The sequence below is a fragment of the Microcaecilia unicolor genome, chromosome 2 (genome assembly GCF_901765095.1).
Source record: "Microcaecilia unicolor chromosome 2, aMicUni1.1, whole genome shotgun sequence".
In the NCBI taxonomy this organism is placed as follows: domain Eukaryota; kingdom Metazoa; phylum Chordata; class Amphibia; order Gymnophiona; family Siphonopidae; genus Microcaecilia; species Microcaecilia unicolor.
In genome coordinates, this window is record NC_044032.1 from 16,921,174 (window position 1) to 16,941,986 (window position 20,813).

A 20,813-nucleotide genomic window follows, 5' to 3' on the forward strand; every position below is an offset into this window, starting at 1 on the left:
CCTCCCCCCCCCTACCTGTTATACTTGTGGTGGAAACTGTGAGCCCTCCAAAATTCACCAGAAACCCACTGTACCCACATATAGGTGCCCCCTTCACCCTTAAGGGCTATGGTAGTGGTGTACAGTTGGAGGTAGTGGGTTTTGAGGGGCTCAGCAGACAAGGTAAGGGAGCAATGGTGAGATGTGTACCTGGGAGCTTTTTATGAAGTCCACTGCAGTGCCCCCTAGGGTGTCCTATTGCTTTCCTGGGATGTCAGGGGGACCAGTCTACTAAAAATACTGGCTCCTACCACATCCCAATGGTTTGATTTTGTGCGTTTTGCACTTGGACGTTTTCTTTTCAAAAATGGACCAAAAAACAAAACGTCCAAATCACAAAACCTTCTATTTTTGAAAGCAAAAGATAGACGGTTTTTTTTTTTTTTAATTAACCACAAAGTTAAAGGTGAGTAGTGGAGTGCCTCAGGGATCGGTGCTGGGGCCGATTCTGTTCATTATATTTGTGAGTGACATTGCCGAAGGGTTACACGGTAAAGTTTGCCTTTTTGCAGACGATACTAAGATTTGTAACAGAGTGGACACCAGGGAGGGAGTGGAAAACATGAAAAAGGATCTGGGGAATGGTCTGAGGTTTGGCAATTAAAATTCAATGTGAAGAAATGCAAAGTGATGCACTTAGGGAATAGAAATCCACGGGAGACGTATGTGTTAAGCGGTGAGAGTCTGATATGTACGAACGGGGAGAGGGATCTTGGGGTGATAGTATCTGAGGATCTGAAGGCGATGAAACAGTGCGACAATGCGGTGGCCGTAGCCAGAAGGATGCTAGGCTGTATAGAGAGAGGTGTGACCAGCAGAAGAAAGGAGGTTTTAATGCCCCTGTATAAGTCCTTGGTGAGGCCCCACCTGGAGTATTGCGTTCAGTTTTGGAGGCCGTATCTTGCTAAGGATGTAAAAAGAATTGAAGCGGTGCAAAGAAAAGCTACGAGAATGGTATGGGATTTGCGTTACAAGACGTATGAGGAGAGACTTGCTGACCTGAACACGTATACCCTGGAGGAAAGGAGAAACAGGGGTGATATAATACAGACGTTCAAATATTTGAAAGATATTAATCCGCAAACGAACCTTTTCTGGAGATGGGAAGGCGGTAGAACTAGAGGACATGAAACGAGATTGAAGGGGGGCAGACTCAAGAAAGATGTCAGGAAGTACTTTTTCACGGAGAGCGTAGTGGATGCTTGGAATGCCCTCCCGCGGGAGGTGGTGGAGATGAAAACGGTAATGGAATTCAAAAAAGCGTGGGATAAACATAAAGGAATCCTGTTCAGAAGGAATGGATCCTCAGAAGCTTAGCGGAGATTGGGTGGCAGAGCCAGTGGTGGGGGGCGGGGCTAGTGCTGGGCAGACTTCTACGGTCTGTGCCATGAAAATGGCAGATACTAATCAAGGTCAGGTATACACAAAAGGTAGCACATATGAGTTTATCTTGTTGGGCAGACTGGATGGACCGTGCAGGTCTTTCTCTGCCGTCATCTACTATGTTACTATATGAAAATGACCTTCTTTGCTATTCAGATTTTGGACGTTTTTTTGCAAAACGTCCAAAGTCAGACTTAGATGTCATATGGAAAATGCCCCTCTTGGTCATGCATATTACACGTATGTAAAACATGGTCTCCAGCCTTACTGTCTTTAACTTCTGTTGCCTGCTCTTCTGTGCCATCTACAGGTTTCACCGGGTATATACCACGTGCACGTTTCCTATTTGGTGCTGGCTATTCAGTGACTACAAACCGTGCACTGGTGGAGTTTGGCCAGAAGATATGGAAGAGGAACAAGGCTTCCGGCAGGGCTCAGGAGACTGGGAAAGGAGACCACAGTCTGCCTGACGTTTGCAGGATCTATCCCAATGACCTGGGCTTGCTACCGCAGTATACAGGTTATGTGCCAGGTAAGTTCTTCCAGCGTACAGGCTGATCAGCTGTACAGTTCATCAAAGTGAGCAAAGCAGATGGTTGAAGTATTCTATACTCTCTATATAGGACTCTTTTTTTTTTTGTTACGTTATAGTAACATAATAGATGACGGCAGATAACGACCTGTATGGTCCATCCAGTCTGCCCAGCGATTCTCCTCTTCCCTGCCCTCCCATCCGTGTCCCGCGATTCTCTCCTCTACTGTCCTCCCATCCCATCCATGTCCATCAATTCTCCTCCCCTCGATTTGTACCTGAATATTCTTTGGCTGGCTGGCGTTGGCTTCCGTTCCATTCGTAACATCCCTCCTGACGTCAGCTCACCTCCAGCATTCCCTTCCCTCTGATTGTTCCACCCTCTTGACGTCATTATGTCTTGATGCGAGGGCGGGACAGTGAGGGGAAATGGAACGCTGGAGGTTGGCTGATGTCAGGAGATGTTACGAACCCAGGCAGCCAGACATGGAACGTTGGAGGTGCAAATTATTATACAGGATGGTATGTGATGCTTTATACCTGAGTTTGATTTGTCCTTGCCATTTTCCGGGCACAGACTGTAGAAGTCCGCCCAGCACTGTTCTTGTACTAAAAGTTCTGAAGATTCTGGAATCCCAATTAGTAGCAACATTCCATGTAGAACTCCAGAGAGTAACATAGTAAATGACGACAGATAAAGACCTGATTGGAACACCCAGTCTGCCCAACAAGATAGACTCATTTTACATGGTATGTGATACTTTATACCTGAGTTTGATTTGTCCTTGCCTTTCTCAGGACACAGACCGTAGAAGTCTGCCCAGCTCTGTTCTTGTACTAAGTTCTGGAGCTAACGTTGAAGCCCCTTAAAATTTACACTCCAGCCCATCCCTATCTATTCAGTCACGATCAGGGCATAGACCGTAGAAGTCTGCCCAGCACTGTTCTCGTACTAAAAGTTCTAAAGATTCTGGAATCCTAAAGAGTTACAAGATTCCAGAATCCCAATTAGTAGCAACATTCCATGTAGAACCCCAGAGAGTAACATAGTAAATGACGGCAGATAAAGACCTCAACGGTCCATTCAGTCTGCCCAACAAGATAAACTCATTTACATGGTATGTGATACTTTATACCTGAGTTTGATTTGTCCTCGCCATATTCTCAGGGCATAGACCATAGAAGTCTGCCCAGCACTAGTTTTGCTTCCCAGTTACCGGTGTTGCCACCCAATCTCCGCTAAGCTTCTGTGGATCAATTGTTTTAATTTAAAGACCACCTTTTTCACTAATCCATTTAACTGAGGCTCAAAGGATAAATGGGTTAATTTACACGCGCTAACGTTAGAGACACCTAATGGAATATAATGGGTGTCTCTATTGCTAGTGTGCACTAATTTTTAGCGTGCGCTAAAAAGTGTAGAACGAGTAGAAGTAAATCGATTTTTTACTCGTTCCAAAAGTACAAAGACTAGGGGACATTCGAGGAAGTTACATGGAAATACTTTTAAAACAAATAGAAGGAAATATTTTTCCACTGAATGAATAGTTAAGTTCTAGAACTCTTTGCCAGACGATGTGGTAACAGCGGTTAGCTTATCTGGGTTTAAAAAAGGTTTGGACAAATTCCTGGAGGAAAAGTCCATAGTCTGCTATTGAGGCAGACATAGGAAGCAACTGTTTGCCCTGGGATTTGTAGTATGGAGTGTTGGTACTCTGAGATTCTGAATGGAATCATGTCACTCTTTAGGATTCCAGAATCTTGTTACTCTTTGAGATTCTGCATGGAATCTTGTCACTTTAGGATTCCGGAATCTTGCTATTCTTTGGGGTTCTACATGAAGTGTTGCCACGATTTGGGTTTCTGCCAGGTACTTGTGACCTGGCTTGGCCATAGTTTGGAAAACAGGATACTGGGCTAGATGGACCATTGGTCTGACCCAGTATGGCTAACTCTTATGTTCTCTTACATTCTATTCCTTTGTGTTTATCCCGTACATTTTTTAATTCCGTTACCGTTTTCATTTCCACCACCTCCAGCGGGAGGGCATTCCACATATCCACCACTCTCTCCGTGAAAAAATACTTCCTGACACTTCTCCTGAGTCTGCCCCCCTTTCAAACTCAAGAAAAATGTCAGGCCGTATTTTTTCACGGAGAGAGTGGTGGATTTGTTCATTTTTATTAACCAATCCAGGTATAGCTTCACTATGCAAATCATGCCAAGACTAATCAAAGCAATTGTGTGAACATAGCAAGCTTATAATTTTATTTTTGTTACATTTGTACCCCGTGCTTTCCCACTCATGGCAGGCTCAATGCTGCTTACATGGGGCAATGGAGGGTTAAGTGACTTGCCCAGAGTCACAAGGAGCTGCCTGTGCCTGAAGTGGGAATCGAACTCAGTTCCTCAGGACCAAAGTCCACCGCCCTAACCACTAGGCCACTCCTCCACTGTTGCTACTATTGGAGATTCTACGTGGAATGTTGCTATTCCACTAGCAACATTCCATGTAGAAGTCGGCCCTTGCAGTTCACCAATGTGGCCGCGCAGGCTTCTGCTTCTGTGAGTCTGAACGTGCAGGACGTCAGACTCACAGAAACAGAAGCCTGCGCAGCCTTCTACATGGAATGTTGCTAGTGGAATAGCAACATTCCATGTAGAATCTCCAATAGTATCTATTTTATTTTTGTTACATTTGTACCCTGCGCTTTCCCACTCATGGCAGGCTCAATGCTGCTTACATGGGGCAATGGAGGGTTAAGTGACTTGCCCAGAGTCACAAGGAGCTGCCTGTGCCTGAAGTGGGAATCAAACTCAGTTCCTCAGGACCAAAGTCCACCACCCTAACCACTAGGCCACTCCTCCACTGTTGCTACTATTGGAGATTCTACATGGAATGTTGCTATTCCACTAGCAACATCGGACCTTGCAGATTACCAATGTGGCCGCGCAGGTATAACTTGTCTGGAATGTTTTTACGTTTGGGGAGCGTGCCAGGTGCCCTTGACCTGGATTGGCCACTGTCGGTGACAGGATGCTGGGCTAGATGGACCTTTGGTCTTTCCCAGTATGGCACTACTTATGTACTTATGTACTTATGAGTCTGACGTCCTGCACGTATGTGCAGGACGTCAGACTCACAGAAACAGAAGCCTGCGCAGCCTTGTACATGGAATGTTGCTAGTGGACTAGCAACATTCCATGTAGAATCTCCAATAGTAGCAACATTCCATGTAGAATCTCCAATAGTATCCTAACCACTAGGCCACTCCTCCACTCCTAATTGTAAACCTCTCACAAACTCGAGATGCTTCTTCCTCTCATTAATGCATGACAGCCATTTCCACTCTCATTATGCGGTTCTTACTGGAATGGTCATTATGCGCTTCCTGACCCAGAGAAGGGCGCATACCGGTGCCTACAAGGACCTGATTTTGGAACCTCTAAAGCTTAATCATTCATCCCAAACAAACACAACCCATGAAAATCGAACACCAACTGTAACCTGTCCCGCAACGTCCTGGTGAAGGATGCTAGGCTGCATAGAGAGGGGTATAACCAGCAGAAAAAATGAGGTGTTGATGCCCCTGTACTAGTCGTTGGTGAGGTCCCACCTGGAGTATTGTGTTCAGTTTTAGAGGCCGTATCTTGCTAAGGATGTAAAAAGAATTGAAGCAATGCAAAGAAAAGCTACGAGAATGGTATGGGATTTGCGTTGCAAATCGTATGAGGAGAGACTTGCCGACCTGAACATACAGGGCTTTTTTTGAGGGGGTACTTGGGGGTACTGAGTACCGGCACCTTTTTCATTGTCTGCTAAAATTGACTCATGGACCCCAAGGTTTAATGAAAGAGCTGAGGCTCTACACACCAATTCTGCCTTGTCATAGATTCTGTGACTGGTTGCAGGGGGCCTGGCTATTGTAGGCTGGGGAGGGGAGTTGAGGAAGGAAGGGGGAAAGATGCCGCTCTATACAGAGTGCCGCCTGAAGCCCCCACCTCAGTTGGCCCTAATGGTAGCTTCTCTGGTTAAGTGCTGACTCCGCTCCCAGACTGCCCACAAAATTAGTTAGGCCTGGACAAGCTTTTGAAATGGTCAGGAACCTCTCCTGGACGTTTAAATTGCTTTGGATATCAACCAGGGACGTAGCCAGACTTTGCGGTGGGAGGGGACCAGAGCCCGAGGTGGAGAGGCACATTTTAGTCTGTCTCCTCGCCCCCCCCACCTTGCCTCCCCCCACCACCTCGCTGCTCCCCCTGCCGCACTCCACAGCAGCAAATACCTTTGTTGGCGGGGGTCCTCAACCCCCGCCAGCCGAAGCCTTGTTCAGCACCGGTTTCCAACGCCGCCGCGTTCGCTGCCCTGCTGTTTCTTCCTCCTGACGTCCTGTGCACGCGCTTTTAAGTGAAACTGAGCATGCTCAGTTTCACTTAAAGGGACGTCAGGAGGAAGAAAGAGCACAGGGCAGGGAACGCGGCACGCTGGAGACCAGCGCTGAAGAAGGCTTCGGCTGGCGGAGGTTGGGGAGCCCCACCAGCAAAACCAGGGGCCTGGATGAAATTTGGGGGGGAGGGGCCCAGGCCCCCGTGGCCCCACCTAGCTACGCCACTGATATCAACCTCTCTGTGTTCTTCTCTCCCGTTTTGACTTCAGCATTTATCCTGTAAACGTTTCTCTCTCTCTCTCTTCGCAGGCTACAAGTTCCAGTATGGCAAAACGTACGGCCAGCTTACCCGCAACGTGCTGGGTTTAAACGCTGCACAGAAAGAAGTCGCTGCTTCCATGTAGCCGGAGTGCTTTCCTGAAATTCTGTTCTTATAAAATCATGAGAATATAGCACGGTCAACTTTCCAAGCTGGGTTCTGTAAGGTGGGAGCGACACCCAGTGGGCAACAGAGAGACACTCGGAGACCCGTGTGGTGGGAACGAAGAACTCGTCATACAGCCTACTCTGAATTGGTGATCATACAAGATATAGTGTAAAAAAAAAAACACGGTAAATGTTGAAAACCAAATCAAAGGATTTTCCTTCCAGATGCAGGAGAGAGGGTCACCTTAGACTTATTGTTTAAAATCAATCTGATCTCAGTTTTTGACTGTATGTGAAAAATAAAAAAAACTCATGTATTCCAGGGCTCGACTTTAGGGCGTTACTTCATCAACCTTCGAAGCACATTGTCCAAAGAATCCAGTTTGGCTAGCCGGGCGGCAGACTCCATTATAATATGTTTTCTAAGTAACAAAGTCATTGCTTAGCTCGCTCCCCATCCATGGGATGATAAACAGCACTCCTGTAAGTTCTTTGGTGGCTTTCCTTGTAAATAGAGGGTGAACACTCGTCACTTCTGTAGCCCTAGATGTATTGCAGTGCCGTACAGGTATACATGAGAGAAGGCCCCTGCTGTGTGAAGCTTACAGTCTAGTCAAGATGCCAACCTAAGACTGAGAAAATGGCTGCAGGAGTTTAGTCGTGGGATAAGCCGCGGCATAAAATGTTTTGTACTTTTGGGGGATCTTGTCAGGTACTTGTGACCTGGATTGGCCACTGTTGGAAACAGGATGCTGGGCTTGATGGACCTTTGATCTGTCCCAGTGTGGCAATACTCATATGTGCTACTTTTTGTGTATACCCTACTTTGATTTGTACCTGTCCTCTTCAGGGCACAGACCGTATAAGTCTGCCCAGCACTATCCCCGCCTCCTGCCACCGGCTCTGCCACCCAATCTCGGCTAAGCTCCTTAGGATCCATTCCTTCTGAACAGGATTCCTTTATGTTTATCCCACGCGTGTTTGAAAACGGTAACAGAATTCAAACACGCGTGGGATAAACATAAAGGAATCCTGTTCAGAAGGAATGGATCCTAAGGAGCTTAGCCGATATTGGGTGGCAGAGCCGGAGGCAGGGATAGTGCTGGGCAGACATACGGTCTGTGCCCTGAAGAGGACAGGTACAAATCAAGGTAAGGTATACACAAAAAGTAGCACATATGAGTTTATCTTGTAGGACAGACTGGATGGACCATGCAGGTCTTTTTCTGCCGTCATTTACTATGTTACTATGTTATGTACTTGGGATTCTGAATGGAACGTTGCTACTCTTTGGGGTTCTGCCAGTCACTTGTGACTTGGATTGGCGACTGTTGGAAACAGGATGCTGGGCTTGATGGACCTTTGGTCTGTCCCAGTGTGGCAATACTTATGTACTTGGGATTCTGAATGGAACGTTGCTACTCTTTGGGGTTCTACATGGAATCTTGTTACTCTTTAGGATTCCGGAATCTTGCTAGTCTTTGGGGTTCTACATGGAATGTTGCTACTCTTTGGGGATCTTGTCAGGTATTTGTGACCTGGATTGGCCACTGTTGGAAACAGGATGCTGGGCTTGATGGATCTTTGGTCTGTCCCAGTGTGGCAATACTTTTGTACATAAACAAGGACTTCCTAATTCCAGTGTCTCTCAGTCCATCATTCTGTGAGTCTCGTAAACACTCATGGTCTATCCCAGCAGCTGATTGGGCCACTCCCAGCTCCACTCCCCCCTCTCCAGTATTTCCTGGGGGGGGGGGGGGGGGGTAGAAACAGCATTGCTTTTCGAACAGAATTTGAAGTTTGAGTAGTAAGAGAAGATATCCTCGCTTGATGTATCATACTATGTGTTTCTGTAATGAACTTGCTGTAAACTTGCTTTGGATTGAACTTTGTTTAGGAAATGGGATCTATATATATAAACTAATGCAAAGTACAGGCGTCGGTTTGGCATCTTTTGCCCTGGATAAACTGCAATAGCAGAGCTGGATGTGACTTTTTTTAATCCCTGAACGGTGTCTGGAGATGGTTGATTCTCCCTACAGGGAGTGTTATCTTGAGCCTCCGTACAGTACCAGGTAGAGAAATAGCTCTTAGAGCTGCAGGCTGAGAACTAGGGTTCACACCCCACTAACACTTCCTGTGACTTTGGGTAAGTCGCTTCACTCTTCATTAACCCAGGGACAAATTTAGGCCTCATTAACATACGTTAAGTGCATAGCTGGTAAATAGGCCCCACTGAGCGTGGTATGGTGTACTTTATGTAACGTATCTTAAATTGCATTAATGTACGTTAATTTGTTAGCAAGTGAGGCCCTTAGATAGTAGCCTTCAGAGGCAAAGAAATATCTACTGTACCTCAAAGCACCTCACCTTGAGCTACAAATGAACAGGCATCAGCTAAGTCAAAATCATGAGCCCCCTCTCCTCCGGTGACAGTACCAGGTGACATTTGTAGCCCACCACAAGGTGTGTTATCACAGAGTCCTAAACAGTACCGGGTGATATTAAGCTCCCCCCCCCCCCCCCCCCCCCCCACCAAAGTGTGTTATCACCAGTGCGTTTTTTCTAGCAAAAAAGGTGCTGGTACTCAAATGCTAGGCCACCCTTCAGGGGTGGGGTGATCACTGAAGGACCCACCCCCACAGTAGCCAGGACCCTGCAACCAGTCACAGAATGTATGACAAGGCAGAATTGGTGTGTAGAGCCTGAGCTCTTTCATTAAAACTTGGGGTCCATGGGTCAATTTTAGCAGATAATAGAAAAGGTGCCGGTGCTCAGTACCCCCAAGTACCCCCTCAAAAAAAGCCCTTGTTATCACAGAGGCCTTCCTGGAGCCTCCCACAGGCTATATTATCACAGTGCCCTGTACCAGTACCAAGCAGGGGCATAGCCAGACCTCGGTGGGAGGGGGGTCCAGAGCCCAAGGTGAGGGAGCACATCTTAGACCCCTGACCCACCGCCGCCACAAGGTATCCTTGCTGGCGGGGGTCCCCAACCCCCACCAGCCAAAGTCTTCTTCAGTGCCGGTCTCTGGCGCGTTTGCTGATCTGTGCTGCTGTCTTCTTGAGTCCTGACGTTCCTTTAAGTTCGCTGATCTGTGTTTTCTTCCTCCTGACATCAGGACGTCATGCTCAGTTTCACTTAAAGGAACGTGAGGAAGTCAGGACTCAAGAAGACAGCAGCACAGATCAGCGAACACGCTGGAAATCAGCGCTGAAGAAGCCTTAGGCTGGTGGGGGGTTGGGGACCCCTGCCAGCAAAACTTGGGGCCAGGACTAAATCTGTGGGGGCCCTAGCCCCACCTAGCTACACCCCTGGCACCAAGTGACATTAGGATCCTCCCACAGGGTGTGTTGCCAAGGCCTCTGAGCAATACCAGCTGACATAAGGACCTCTCTGCAGCAGGGACAGACTGACCATTCAGGCAGCCGGGCAGTACCCGAGGGCCCAGATGCTCTGCCCGGATGCCCGGCACACCACTGGTGATCTAGTGTCCTCAGTGGTGGGGGAATATGTTCTTTCCTGCCTGGCCTGCTGAGCTGCCGCCATTCCCCCCACCCCCGGCCTGACACCACCATATCTGTTGAGACCCACGAGACTACCACTGGAAGTCTCGGCCGCTATTTTGAAAACACAGCAGCGCCGGCAGGTGGGGGAGTAGCAGCAGCACCGTGAGCAGGAAAGAACATGGCCCCCGCAGAGGCCACCAGACTACCAGGACCCCTCAGGTAGGACCGAGGCAGCGGGGGCGTCAGCTGTGGCGGCAGGGCGGGGGGGGGGGGGGGGCCCAGACAACCCTCAGTGCCCGGGGGCCAAGACCATCCTCAGTCCGCCCCTGCTCTGCAGGATGTGTTATTACATCCTCTAAGCAGTACCAGGTGACATCAGAGGCCTCCCATTTTCACAAGGCCCTGAGTGGTATCAGAAGACATAAGGAGGTCTCTGCAGGGTGTATTATCACAAAACCTCTTTGAGCAGTACCAGGTGACCCAGTCTTTTCCTGGGTTTATATCTCATTCTTGTTGTAAAGCATTACAGGTCATATGACATGCTGCTGTACAGCTGGTCGTGGGATTGCAATGTACCGAGCATGTGCCATCTTCTTTGAAGTCTACGTTGGCTACCTGTGAGCTTCAGGAGAACATTTAAAGTACCGAGGATTATTTTTTTAAGACTTTGATTAATGGTGTTGCTGAATATTTGAAGTTCTATGAACCAGCTCACTCCTTGAGATCAACTGGAACTTTGGCTATGGGTGGAGCCTTCTGTAGTGAAGGTTCAATATGTTGATACTTCTAATGGTGTTATGGACAGTGGCGATCCTAGCCGGCATGACACCCAGGGCGGATCGCCGATGCGCCCCCCCCCGGGGTGCAGCGCGCCCCCCCCCCTGGCGAAATGACACCCCCCCGGGTGCATGCCGCTGGGGGGGGGATGCCACGGCGCACGCCTGTCAGCTGCGTTCACTGACTTCGCTAACAGGAAGTAACCTGTTCCGGGGCAGAGGGAGCTGCAGCGAAGTTAGCGAACTCAGCTGACAGGCGCGCGCTGCGGCACCCCCCCCCAGCGGCGTGCACCCGGGGTGGACTGCCCCCCCCGGTACGCCACTGGTTATGGAACAAACTCCCTGGAAGTATTCGGATGTTAACATCTGTTACTGAATTTAAGCCTTTATGGAGTAAGAAAGCTTGGGACTGGTTCTACTTTACCAGAACAAGTTAACATTGAACTCTCTTATTTGGTTACTTTAATCACATTGTCATTACTGAACGTTATACATTAACCCTTGATCTCAAATACCTGAAATGAATTGTATATCTAATTACTTCTAATTTACTTTATATTTTCTGTATTTTAATTGCAATAATATTCTGTACTTCTCATTCCGGAAATGGCGATCGCCACTACGGCATAGTGTAAGCCACATTGAGCCTGCAAAGAGGTGGGAAAAATGTGGGATACAAACAGGGGTGTAGCCAGGCACCCAATTTTGGGTGGGCCTGGGCCCAAGATAGGTGGGCAGAAGAACCCCACCCCATGCCACAGGTGATTTGGTCTCTCCTCTCGCCTGCATGCCATATGGTCTCTCAAATATCCCTCCTCTCCTGCACACCTTTTACATTTTTTGTTTTGTTCCATTTGTACCCTGCGCTTTCCCACGCATGGCAGGCTCAATGCGGCTTACATGGGGCAATGGAGGGTTAAGTGACTTACCCAGAGTCACAAGGAGCTGCCTGTGCCTGAAGTGGGAATCAAACTCAGGACCAAAGTCCACCACCCTAACCACTAGGCCACTCCTCCACTGTTGCTACTATTTGAGATTCTACATGGAATGTTGCTATTCCACTAGCAACATTCCATGTAGAAGTCGGCCCTTGCAGATCACCAATGTGGCCGCGCAGGACGTCAGACTCACAGAAACAGAAGCCAGCGCAGCCTTCTACATGGAATGTTGCTAGTGGAATAGCAACATTCCATGTAGAATCTCCAATAGTAGCAACATTCCATGTAGAATCTCCAATAGTATCTATTTTATTTTTGTTACATTTGTACCCCACCCCATGCTTTCCCATGTCCTGCCAAGCTCTGATTGATAGGAAGAGAGAGGAGAGGCTGTTAAAACAGCATTGAATTCATTTGAGACTCAAAAGTAACATTTTACACAGCTGTAATTATTGGGAATATTTAGATTAAAAAGTTAGATTCTTAGACAATTTTAAAGGTTAATTCAATTGGAAATTCTTTGGTCCTGGTCCCACCCAGCTACAGAATTCCCTTGATAAAACAGCAGTTAGCTGACACTTGGGGACTTATAATCCTACCCACCCACCCACTCCAGGGTTTGCCACTCATTTATAGACAAACCAGTCCTCATTAACTTTACCCAATCATACACAGGCAGTCTTGCAGACTATTACTCCAACATAGTACACCTGTTCATACCCATTTCAACCAATCAGGATGACTTTTATTCTCTGCAATAATTGTGATGCTTTAGTTTCAAGGCCAATCATCTGGAGACTTAAAGCTTGTCCTATCTGTCTTCAGCTATCTACTTTAAAACAAGAGCTCTGTAAAGTAATGCAAGAATTAGAAGCAATTAAAGCAACTTATAGGACTGTGCAGAATCATAACTTCTCACCACTGCCTCAAAGAATAAAACCACATAAGAACAGATGGTTCACAGTAGGCTCGGGCAGACTTCATCATGTGACACAGAAGCATCCGCCCGCACAAGTGTTACCACTACAAAATTCTTTTGCTCCACTACAGCACTGTGATGTTCCTGAAAATAAAACTGAAGCGGAAAAAAAAAGAAAAAGCAAGGAAGGGGGAACAAAAATATGAGAAGATACCCAAAGAAAAAACACCCTCACAAATCACTAAAACCAAAACACATACTAGGAAATGTACATGGAAAGCGATGACCACAAATGCTCGCAGTCTAAGTAATAAAATTCCTGACCTTCAAGCCCTGATTTTGGAGGCTGACTTGGACATAGTTGCAGTCACAGAGACATGGCTCAATGGTTCCCATGAATGGGATGTAAACATACCAGGCTATAATCTTTTTAGGAAGGATAGAGAGGGACGTACAGGTGGAGGAGTAGCTCTGTATGTGAGAAATGATATCCCAGCGACTGAAATGACAGGGAACTGGGGAAAGGAAGAAGCGATATGGATCACCTTAAAAAGAGAGGATAGAACCTTGGTCCACGTGGGTGTTGTCTATAGACCCCCGACACAATTGGAAGAACTAAAGATCTGATCGCTGATATTCAAAAGTTGGGGAAGAAAAGAGAGGTGCTGTTGTTGGGAGATTTTAATCTGCCGGATGTAGATTGGAAGGATCCTTCTGCGAAATCGGAAAGAAGTAGAGAGATTGTGGATGCTTTCCAAAGTGCTCTGCTCAGACAAATGGTGAACGAACCCACGAGGGAGGCAGCCACGTTGGATCTGGTGCTCACGAATGGGGATAGTGTGTCAAATGTCCGAGTAGCTGCGCACCTTGGAAACAGTGACCATCAAACGGTTTGTTTTGATGTAACGGCTCATGTGGATGGCGGCCACTCTAAACTCAAAGTCCTGGATTTCAAGCGAGCTGACTTTAACAAAATGGGAGAATACCTGAGGAAGGAGCTGATGGGCTGGGAGGACATACGAGAAGTGGAAGGACAGTGGTCCAGGCTAAAAGAAGTAATAAACAGGGCCACAGACCTTTATGTAAGGAGAGTAAATAAAAGCAAGAGAAAAAGGAAACCGATATGGTTCTCAAAGCAAGTGGCTGAGAAAATAAAGATTAAAGAGTTAGTGTTCCAGAAATATAGAAAATCTCAAGAGGAGGAACATGGGGAGGAATACCGGATGAAACTGAAAGAAGCCAAGAGAGAGGTACGTCTGGTGAAGGCGCAAGCGGAAGAACAAATGGCTAGAAATGTAAGGAGGGGAGACAAAAACTTCTTCAGGTATATTAGTGAAAGGAGAAAGACTATAAAGGGAATTGTGAGACTAAAAGATACAACAAAACGCTATGTAGAAAATGATGAAGAAAAAGCCAATTTGTTAAATAGATACTTTTGTTCTGTTTTCACTGAAGAAAACCCTGGGGAAGGACCGAGAGAGACTGGCAAAAGTACACCTGAAAATGAGATGGATAGAGCGCCGTTCACGGAAGAGAGTGTGTATCAACAACTTGGAAAGCTAAAGGTGGACAAAGCCATGGGGCCGGACGGGATCCACCCCAGAATACTGAGGGAGCTCAGAGAGGTTCTGGCGGGTCCTCTTAAAGACTTGTTTAATAAATCCTTGGAGACGGGAGAGGTTCCGAGGGATTGGAGAACGGTGGAGGTGGTCCCTCTTCACAAAAGTGGGGATAGGGAAGAAGCTGGAAACTACAGGCCGGTAAGCCTCACTTCGGTTATTGGAAAAGTAATGGAAGCCATGCTGAAGGAAAGGATAGTGAATTTCCTGGAAGCCAATAAGTTGCAAGATCCAAGACAACATGGTTTCACCAAAGGGAAATCGTGCCAAACGAATCTCATTGAATTCTTTGACTGGGTGACAGGAGAATTAAATCAAGGACGTGCTATGGATGTCATCTACTTAGATTTCAGCAAGGCTTTCGACACTGTTCCCCACAGGAGGCTCTTAAATAAACTAGACAGCCTGAAAATAGGACCCGAAGTGGTGAACTGGATTAGGAACTGGTTGACGGACAGACGCCAGAGGGTGGTGGTGAATGGAGTTTGCTCGGAGGAGGGAAAGGTGAGTAGTGGAGTGCCTCAGGGATCGGTGCTGGGGCCGATTCTGTTCAATATATTTGTGAGTGACATTGCCGAAGGATTACAAGGTAAAGTTTGCCTTTTTGCGGATGACACCAAGATTTCCAACAGAGTGGACACCCCGGAGGGTGTGGAAAACATGAAAAAGATCTGAAGAAGCTAGAAGAATGGTCTAACGTTTGGCAATTAAAATTCAATGCTAAGAAATGCAAAGTGATGCACTTAGGGAGTAGAAATCCAAGGGAGACGTATGTGTTAGGCAGGGAGAGTCTGATAGGCACGGACGGGGAGAGGGATCTTGGGGTGATAGTATCTGAGGACCTGAAGGCGACGAAACAGTGCGACAAGGCGGTGGCAGTAGCGAGAAGATTGCTAGGCTGTATAGAGAGAGGAGTGACCAGCAGAAGAAAGGAGGTTTTAATGCCCCTGTATAAGACATTGGTGAGGCCCCACCTGGAGTATTGTGTTCAGTTTTGGAGGCCATATCTTGCGAAGGATGTTAAAAAAATGGAAGCGGTGCAAAGAAAAGCTACGAGGATGGTATGGGATTTACGTTCCAAGACGTATGAAGAGAGGCTTGCTGACCTGAACATGTACACCCTGGAGGAAAGGAGGAACAGGGGTGATATGATACAGACGTTCAAATATTTGAAAGGTATTAATCCGCAAACGAATCTTTTCCGGAGATGGGAAGGCGGTAGAACGAGAGGACATGAAATGAGATTGAAGGGGGGCAGACTCAGGAAAGATGTCAGGAAGTATTTTTTCACGGAGAGGGTGGTGGACGCTTGGAATGCCCTCCCGCCGGAGGTGGTGGAGATGAAAACGGTAACGGAGTTCAAACATGCGTGGGATATGCATAGAGGAATCCTGTGCAGAAGGAATGGATCCTCAGAAGCTTAGCTGAAATTGGGTGGCGGAGCAGTTGGGGGGAAGAGGGGGTGGTGGTTGGGAGGCGGGAAATACTGCTGGGCAGACTTATATGGTCTGTGCCATGAAAAGGACAGTACAAATTCAAGGTAAGGTATACACATATGAGTTTGTCATGGGCAGACTGGATGGACCATGCAGGTCTTTTTCTGCCGTCATCTACTATGAGGGTTAAGTGACTTGCCCAGAGTCACAAGGAGTTGCCTGTGCCTGAAGTGGGAATCAAACTCAGGTCCTCAGTTCCCCAGGACCAAAGTCCACCACCCTAACCACTAGGCCACTCCTCCACTGTTGCTACTATTTGAGATTCCACCAGCAACATTCCATGTAGAAGTCGGCCCTTGCAGATCACCAATGTGGCCGCGCAGGCACGTGCAGGACGTCAGACTCACAGAGACAGAAGCCTGCGCAGCCTTCTACATGAAATGTTGCTAGTGGAATAGCAACATTCCATGTAGAATGTCCAACAGTATCTATTTTATTTTTGTTACATTTGTACCCCACCCCATGCTTTCCCACTCATGGCAGGCTCAGTTAAGTGATTTGCCCAGAGTCACAAGGAGTTGCCTGTGCCTGAAGTGGGAATCAAACTCAGTTCCTCAGGACCAAAGTCCACCACCCTAACCACTAGGCCACTCCTCCACCACCCTAACCACTAGGTCACTCCTCCACTCCAATTTTCTGATTTTCAGTGAGAAGCAACTAATACACACTACTCATGTAGGCCCCACATCCTTCCCGCTGATGCAGCTTCCTGTTTCCTCATAGGCGGGAATACGTCAGAGGGAAGGCTGTGGGGCCGGTGTAAGCAGTATGTATCAGTCGCTGCTTCCTGCAGGCGAAGATCTGCTATTTATAAGGTATGCAGGAGGGACAGTTGTTGGGAGTTTTCAGCTTGGGAATCTCTGCCGGCCACATCATAGGCGTGCTGCTACTGGTGGGCCTGAGCTCAGAGCGGGTGGGCCTGGGCCCACCCAAGCCCACCCTTGGCTACGCCACTGGATACAAATGCAGCAAATAAATCAATCAATCATGCTGCCATAGTATTGTCTGCAAACTACCGGTCCAAAGGAGCAGTTAAGCTGACTCCCCTTTGTCAGAGTGGGTGTAAATGAACATTTTTTTTAATACGGTATGTGTACTGCTGTTGCAAAATTAGAACTACACTCGTACTTTTCATCTCGCCAAAACACCCCTTTGAAATTTCTCATGGTGCGGGGTCAGAAATACATCCACGCTTTTTCATCTCGCCTAAAACGCGCCCCCTTCAGAACTCTGCATGATGCAGTAGTGGCATGTCTGAAACCACTACTTATGTATGTAGTATGTTAATATATGTAAACACTATTATTTAAAGATGCAAATGCTGTGCAAGACTCTCATAATGATCTCCTTCTATTACCAAAGCGACCGTGCATTTTGCCACCTCCTCAAAGGACTTTGGGTCTGCTAAAAATTTCACTCTGTCTTTGCGTCTCAAATTCTTTAAGCAGTTCTCCCCCTTGTATCTGACTCCTGTCAGGATCCGTTGTAGAGGTGATGATGGTTGTTCTGTCCTTTGACATCCTTTCACTAGTTTATAATGTGACCCTAAAATGTGTTTAATGCTTTTACTGTTATTCTCACTTCTAAGGATTTTCACTGCTGCATGTCTCACTGCAAAGATATGTGAGCATTGCATTGTGTGTAATGTAGTTCACAGGTAATGCAGCCACACCTGCCTGTCTGTATGTTACTATTGGTCTATCCTGCTGCAAAGACCTCCTCTTTCTCAGCCAAGTTTGGCTCTTTTGTCTACCTGCTATCATTTCCTGGTCATTCTTACTATCTCTGTCCTGAAAGGTCAGCCAGGTATAAGCTTTCCCTCCAATCGAGGGCCGTCCTCTAGGACCAACCTTGCCACCTGGTGGCTGGCTCTGTCCCCATTGGTCTTTACCTCCTCCTCCCTGGGCCTGTGTGAACCTTCTTGACCTCCCTGTCTCTCTCGCCATGAGGCATTCTCCATCTTGCTTCAGACAGCACTTGTCCTGCTAAACTCCCTGGAACGAACTTGTTTTTTTTTTTACCTTGAATATATCTTCCTAATGAGATACTGCACTTTCCAGTCACCCAGCTCTGAGCTATTTCTACCTGTTCAACTATTTTCCCACCTCTGCAATAAAGCTGCCTTTCTTCAGATTTCTACCTCCAACCACTGATACAGCTCTCAGAATTACGGAGTCTCTGTGCCCTGGGGCAACACTTCTGAACATCTGACTGTGAGTAAATTATCTGTCTTTATTCAATAAAGGAAACTTCAGAAAAGAAAGAGACTTCAGGTGTGTTCTGGTGTGCCAAGGTTATAGTTCAAAACATTGAGACTTTACAGTTAACAAGTCTTAAGAGGCTTGACAATGGTTACTCAAGGTGGGGGGTCCCCCCATCAACGCTTACAGAGGAAATATCAGTTGTAGATCACTCACCAAAATAGAGGCAAGGGCTGGTTCTAATATCTGTTACTTGTTGAGGGCTGAGTTAATGTTTTTTTCTCTGAGATTTTTGGTAATGTGGTTTCAGGATTTAAAAAATGTTCTATGATTTTTTTTAGAGTGCAGGGGATATATGAGTGTTTGCTGAGCAGTCAAATGACCTTTGAATACCATAATAACAAGTTGTGACCAAAATCTGAATAAAACTATCTTCTACAAGATGGCAAACGGAGTCCCAGAGATGCAGACAAAAGAGTTAGCAGGGGGGACAAGGGACACTACAGAGTGAGACAGAGGATGAGTTTTGAGTAAGGATGAAGGGGCCCTACGGAGAGAAGCAGAGGATGAGTTGGCAGTGAGAATGAACGGGAATGGGACTTGATATACCACTTTTCTGTGTTTTTTTGCAACTCCATTCAAAGCGGTTTACATATATTCAGGTACTTATTTTGTACCTAGGGCAATGGAGGATTAAGTGATTTGCCCAGAGTCACAAGGAGCTGCAGTGGGAATTGAACTCAGGTCCCCAGGATCATAGTCTGCTGCACTAATCACTAGGCTACTCCTCCACTCATTCCACCAATAAGAGCCAACCTCATCAGTGATGTCACAATGGCTTGATTGCCCAATACAGTTCCCCAGGATCAAAGTCCACTGCACTAACCACTAGGCTACTCCTCCACTCATTCCACCAATAAGAGCCAACCTCATCAGTGATGTCACAATGGCTTGATTGCCCGATACTTGGCTCACTTCTGATATTGTGATGTCATAAGTGAAAGGGGGAAAGGGAAATGGGACTTGATACACCGCCTTTCTGAGGTTTTTGCAACTACATTCAAAGCGGTTTACATATATTCAGGTACTTATTTTGTACCAGGGGCAATGGAGGGTTAAGTGACTTGCCCAGAGTCACAAGGAGCTGCAGTGGGAATTGAACTCAGTTCCCTAGGATCAAAGTCTGCTGCACTAACCACTAGGCTACTCCTCCACTCCACACAAAGCCGCTCGGGCTTGAGAAAAGGACAGGTCAATGGCTGGCATCGGCGGGCATGCAGCATGTACAAGTGACTGTTTCTATAAGATGCATGTGTGTCGTTTGGTGACCCACCCGTGTGCATAAATCCAAACAGTACTGCAGGCTAATTGATTTAGGCATTTTGGGATCGATATTCAAACGATTTAATCAGCCACAAATGGCTCCTGGCCGGTTAATTCACCTCTTCGGCGCTAACCACTCGTTTTCAGCAGCACTTAACCGGTTATTGCTGAACTGAAAAACGGTTATTTTGGGGGCGTTCCGGCCCACAGCCTGTTAAGTAACGTGGAGGGGCATAATCGAACGGGGCGCCCAAGTTTTCATGAGGGCGTCCTTGCAGGACGGCCCCGTGAAGGGGCGGGGAAACCCGTATTATCTAAACAAGATGGGTGTCCATCTTTCGTTTCAATAATACGGCCGGGGACGCCCAAATCTCAACATTTAGGTCGACCTTAGAGATGATCGACCTAAATGTTGAGATGGTCGTCCCCAGTTTTCGGCCATAATGGAAACCGAGGACGCCCATCTCAAAAACGACCAAATCCAAGCACTTTGGTCATGGGAGGAGCCAGAATTCATAGTTCACTGGTCCCCCTGACATGCCAGGACACCCAACCGGGCACCCTAAGGGGCACTGCAGTGGACTTCACAAATTGCTCCCAGGTGTATATCTCCCTTACCTTGGGTGCTGAGCCCCCCCCAAAACCCACTACCCACAACTCTACACCACTACCATAGCCCTAAGGGGTGAAGGAGGGCACCTACATGTGGGTACAGTGGGTTTCGGGTGGGTTTTGGAGGGCTCACAGGTAGGGGGGTGGGGCTGGGTCTGCCTGCCTGACGTGCACTGCACCCACTAAAACTGCTCCAGGGACCTGCATACTGCTGTTATAGAGCTGGGTATGACATTTGAGGCTGACAAAAATTTTTTTTTTACATTTTTTTAGGGTGGGAGGGGGTTAGTGACCACTGGGGGAGTAAGGGGAGGTCATTCCCGATTCCCTCCAGTGGTCATCTGGTCAGTTCGGGCTTGGTCGCAAGAAAAAATGGACCAAGTAAAGTCGGCCAAGTGCTCATCAGAGACGCCCTTCTTTTTTCCATTATCGGCCGAGGATGCCCATCTCTTAATCACGCCCCAGTCCCGCCTTCGCTACGGTGCCAACACGCACCCGTGAACTTTGGCCATCCCCGTGACGGAAAGCAGTTGAGGATGCCCAAAATCGGCTTTTGATTATGCTGATTTGGGTGACCCTGAGAAAAGGACGCCCATCTCCCGATTTGTGTCGGAAGATGGGTGCCCTTCTCTTTCGAAAATAAGCCTGATAG

At 47.3% G+C, this 20,813-nt stretch overlaps 1 protein-coding gene across 1 annotated transcript in view; it reads left to right on the forward strand.

The window, feature by feature from the left end:
• Positions 1-7,481, forward strand: part of FAM166B (family with sequence similarity 166 member B) — a 40,016-nt gene extending 32,535 nt beyond the window's left edge. The window contains exons 5-6 of the mRNA XM_030191874.1: positions 1,733-1,954; positions 6,652-7,481. Of these exons, the coding sequence (XP_030047734.1) occupies positions 1,733-1,954; positions 6,652-6,746 (317 nt within the window). The 3' untranslated portion in view covers positions 6,747-7,481. The remainder of the gene's footprint in view (positions 1-1,732; positions 1,955-6,651) is intronic.
• The last annotated feature ends 13,332 nt before the right edge of the window (positions 7,482-20,813 follow it).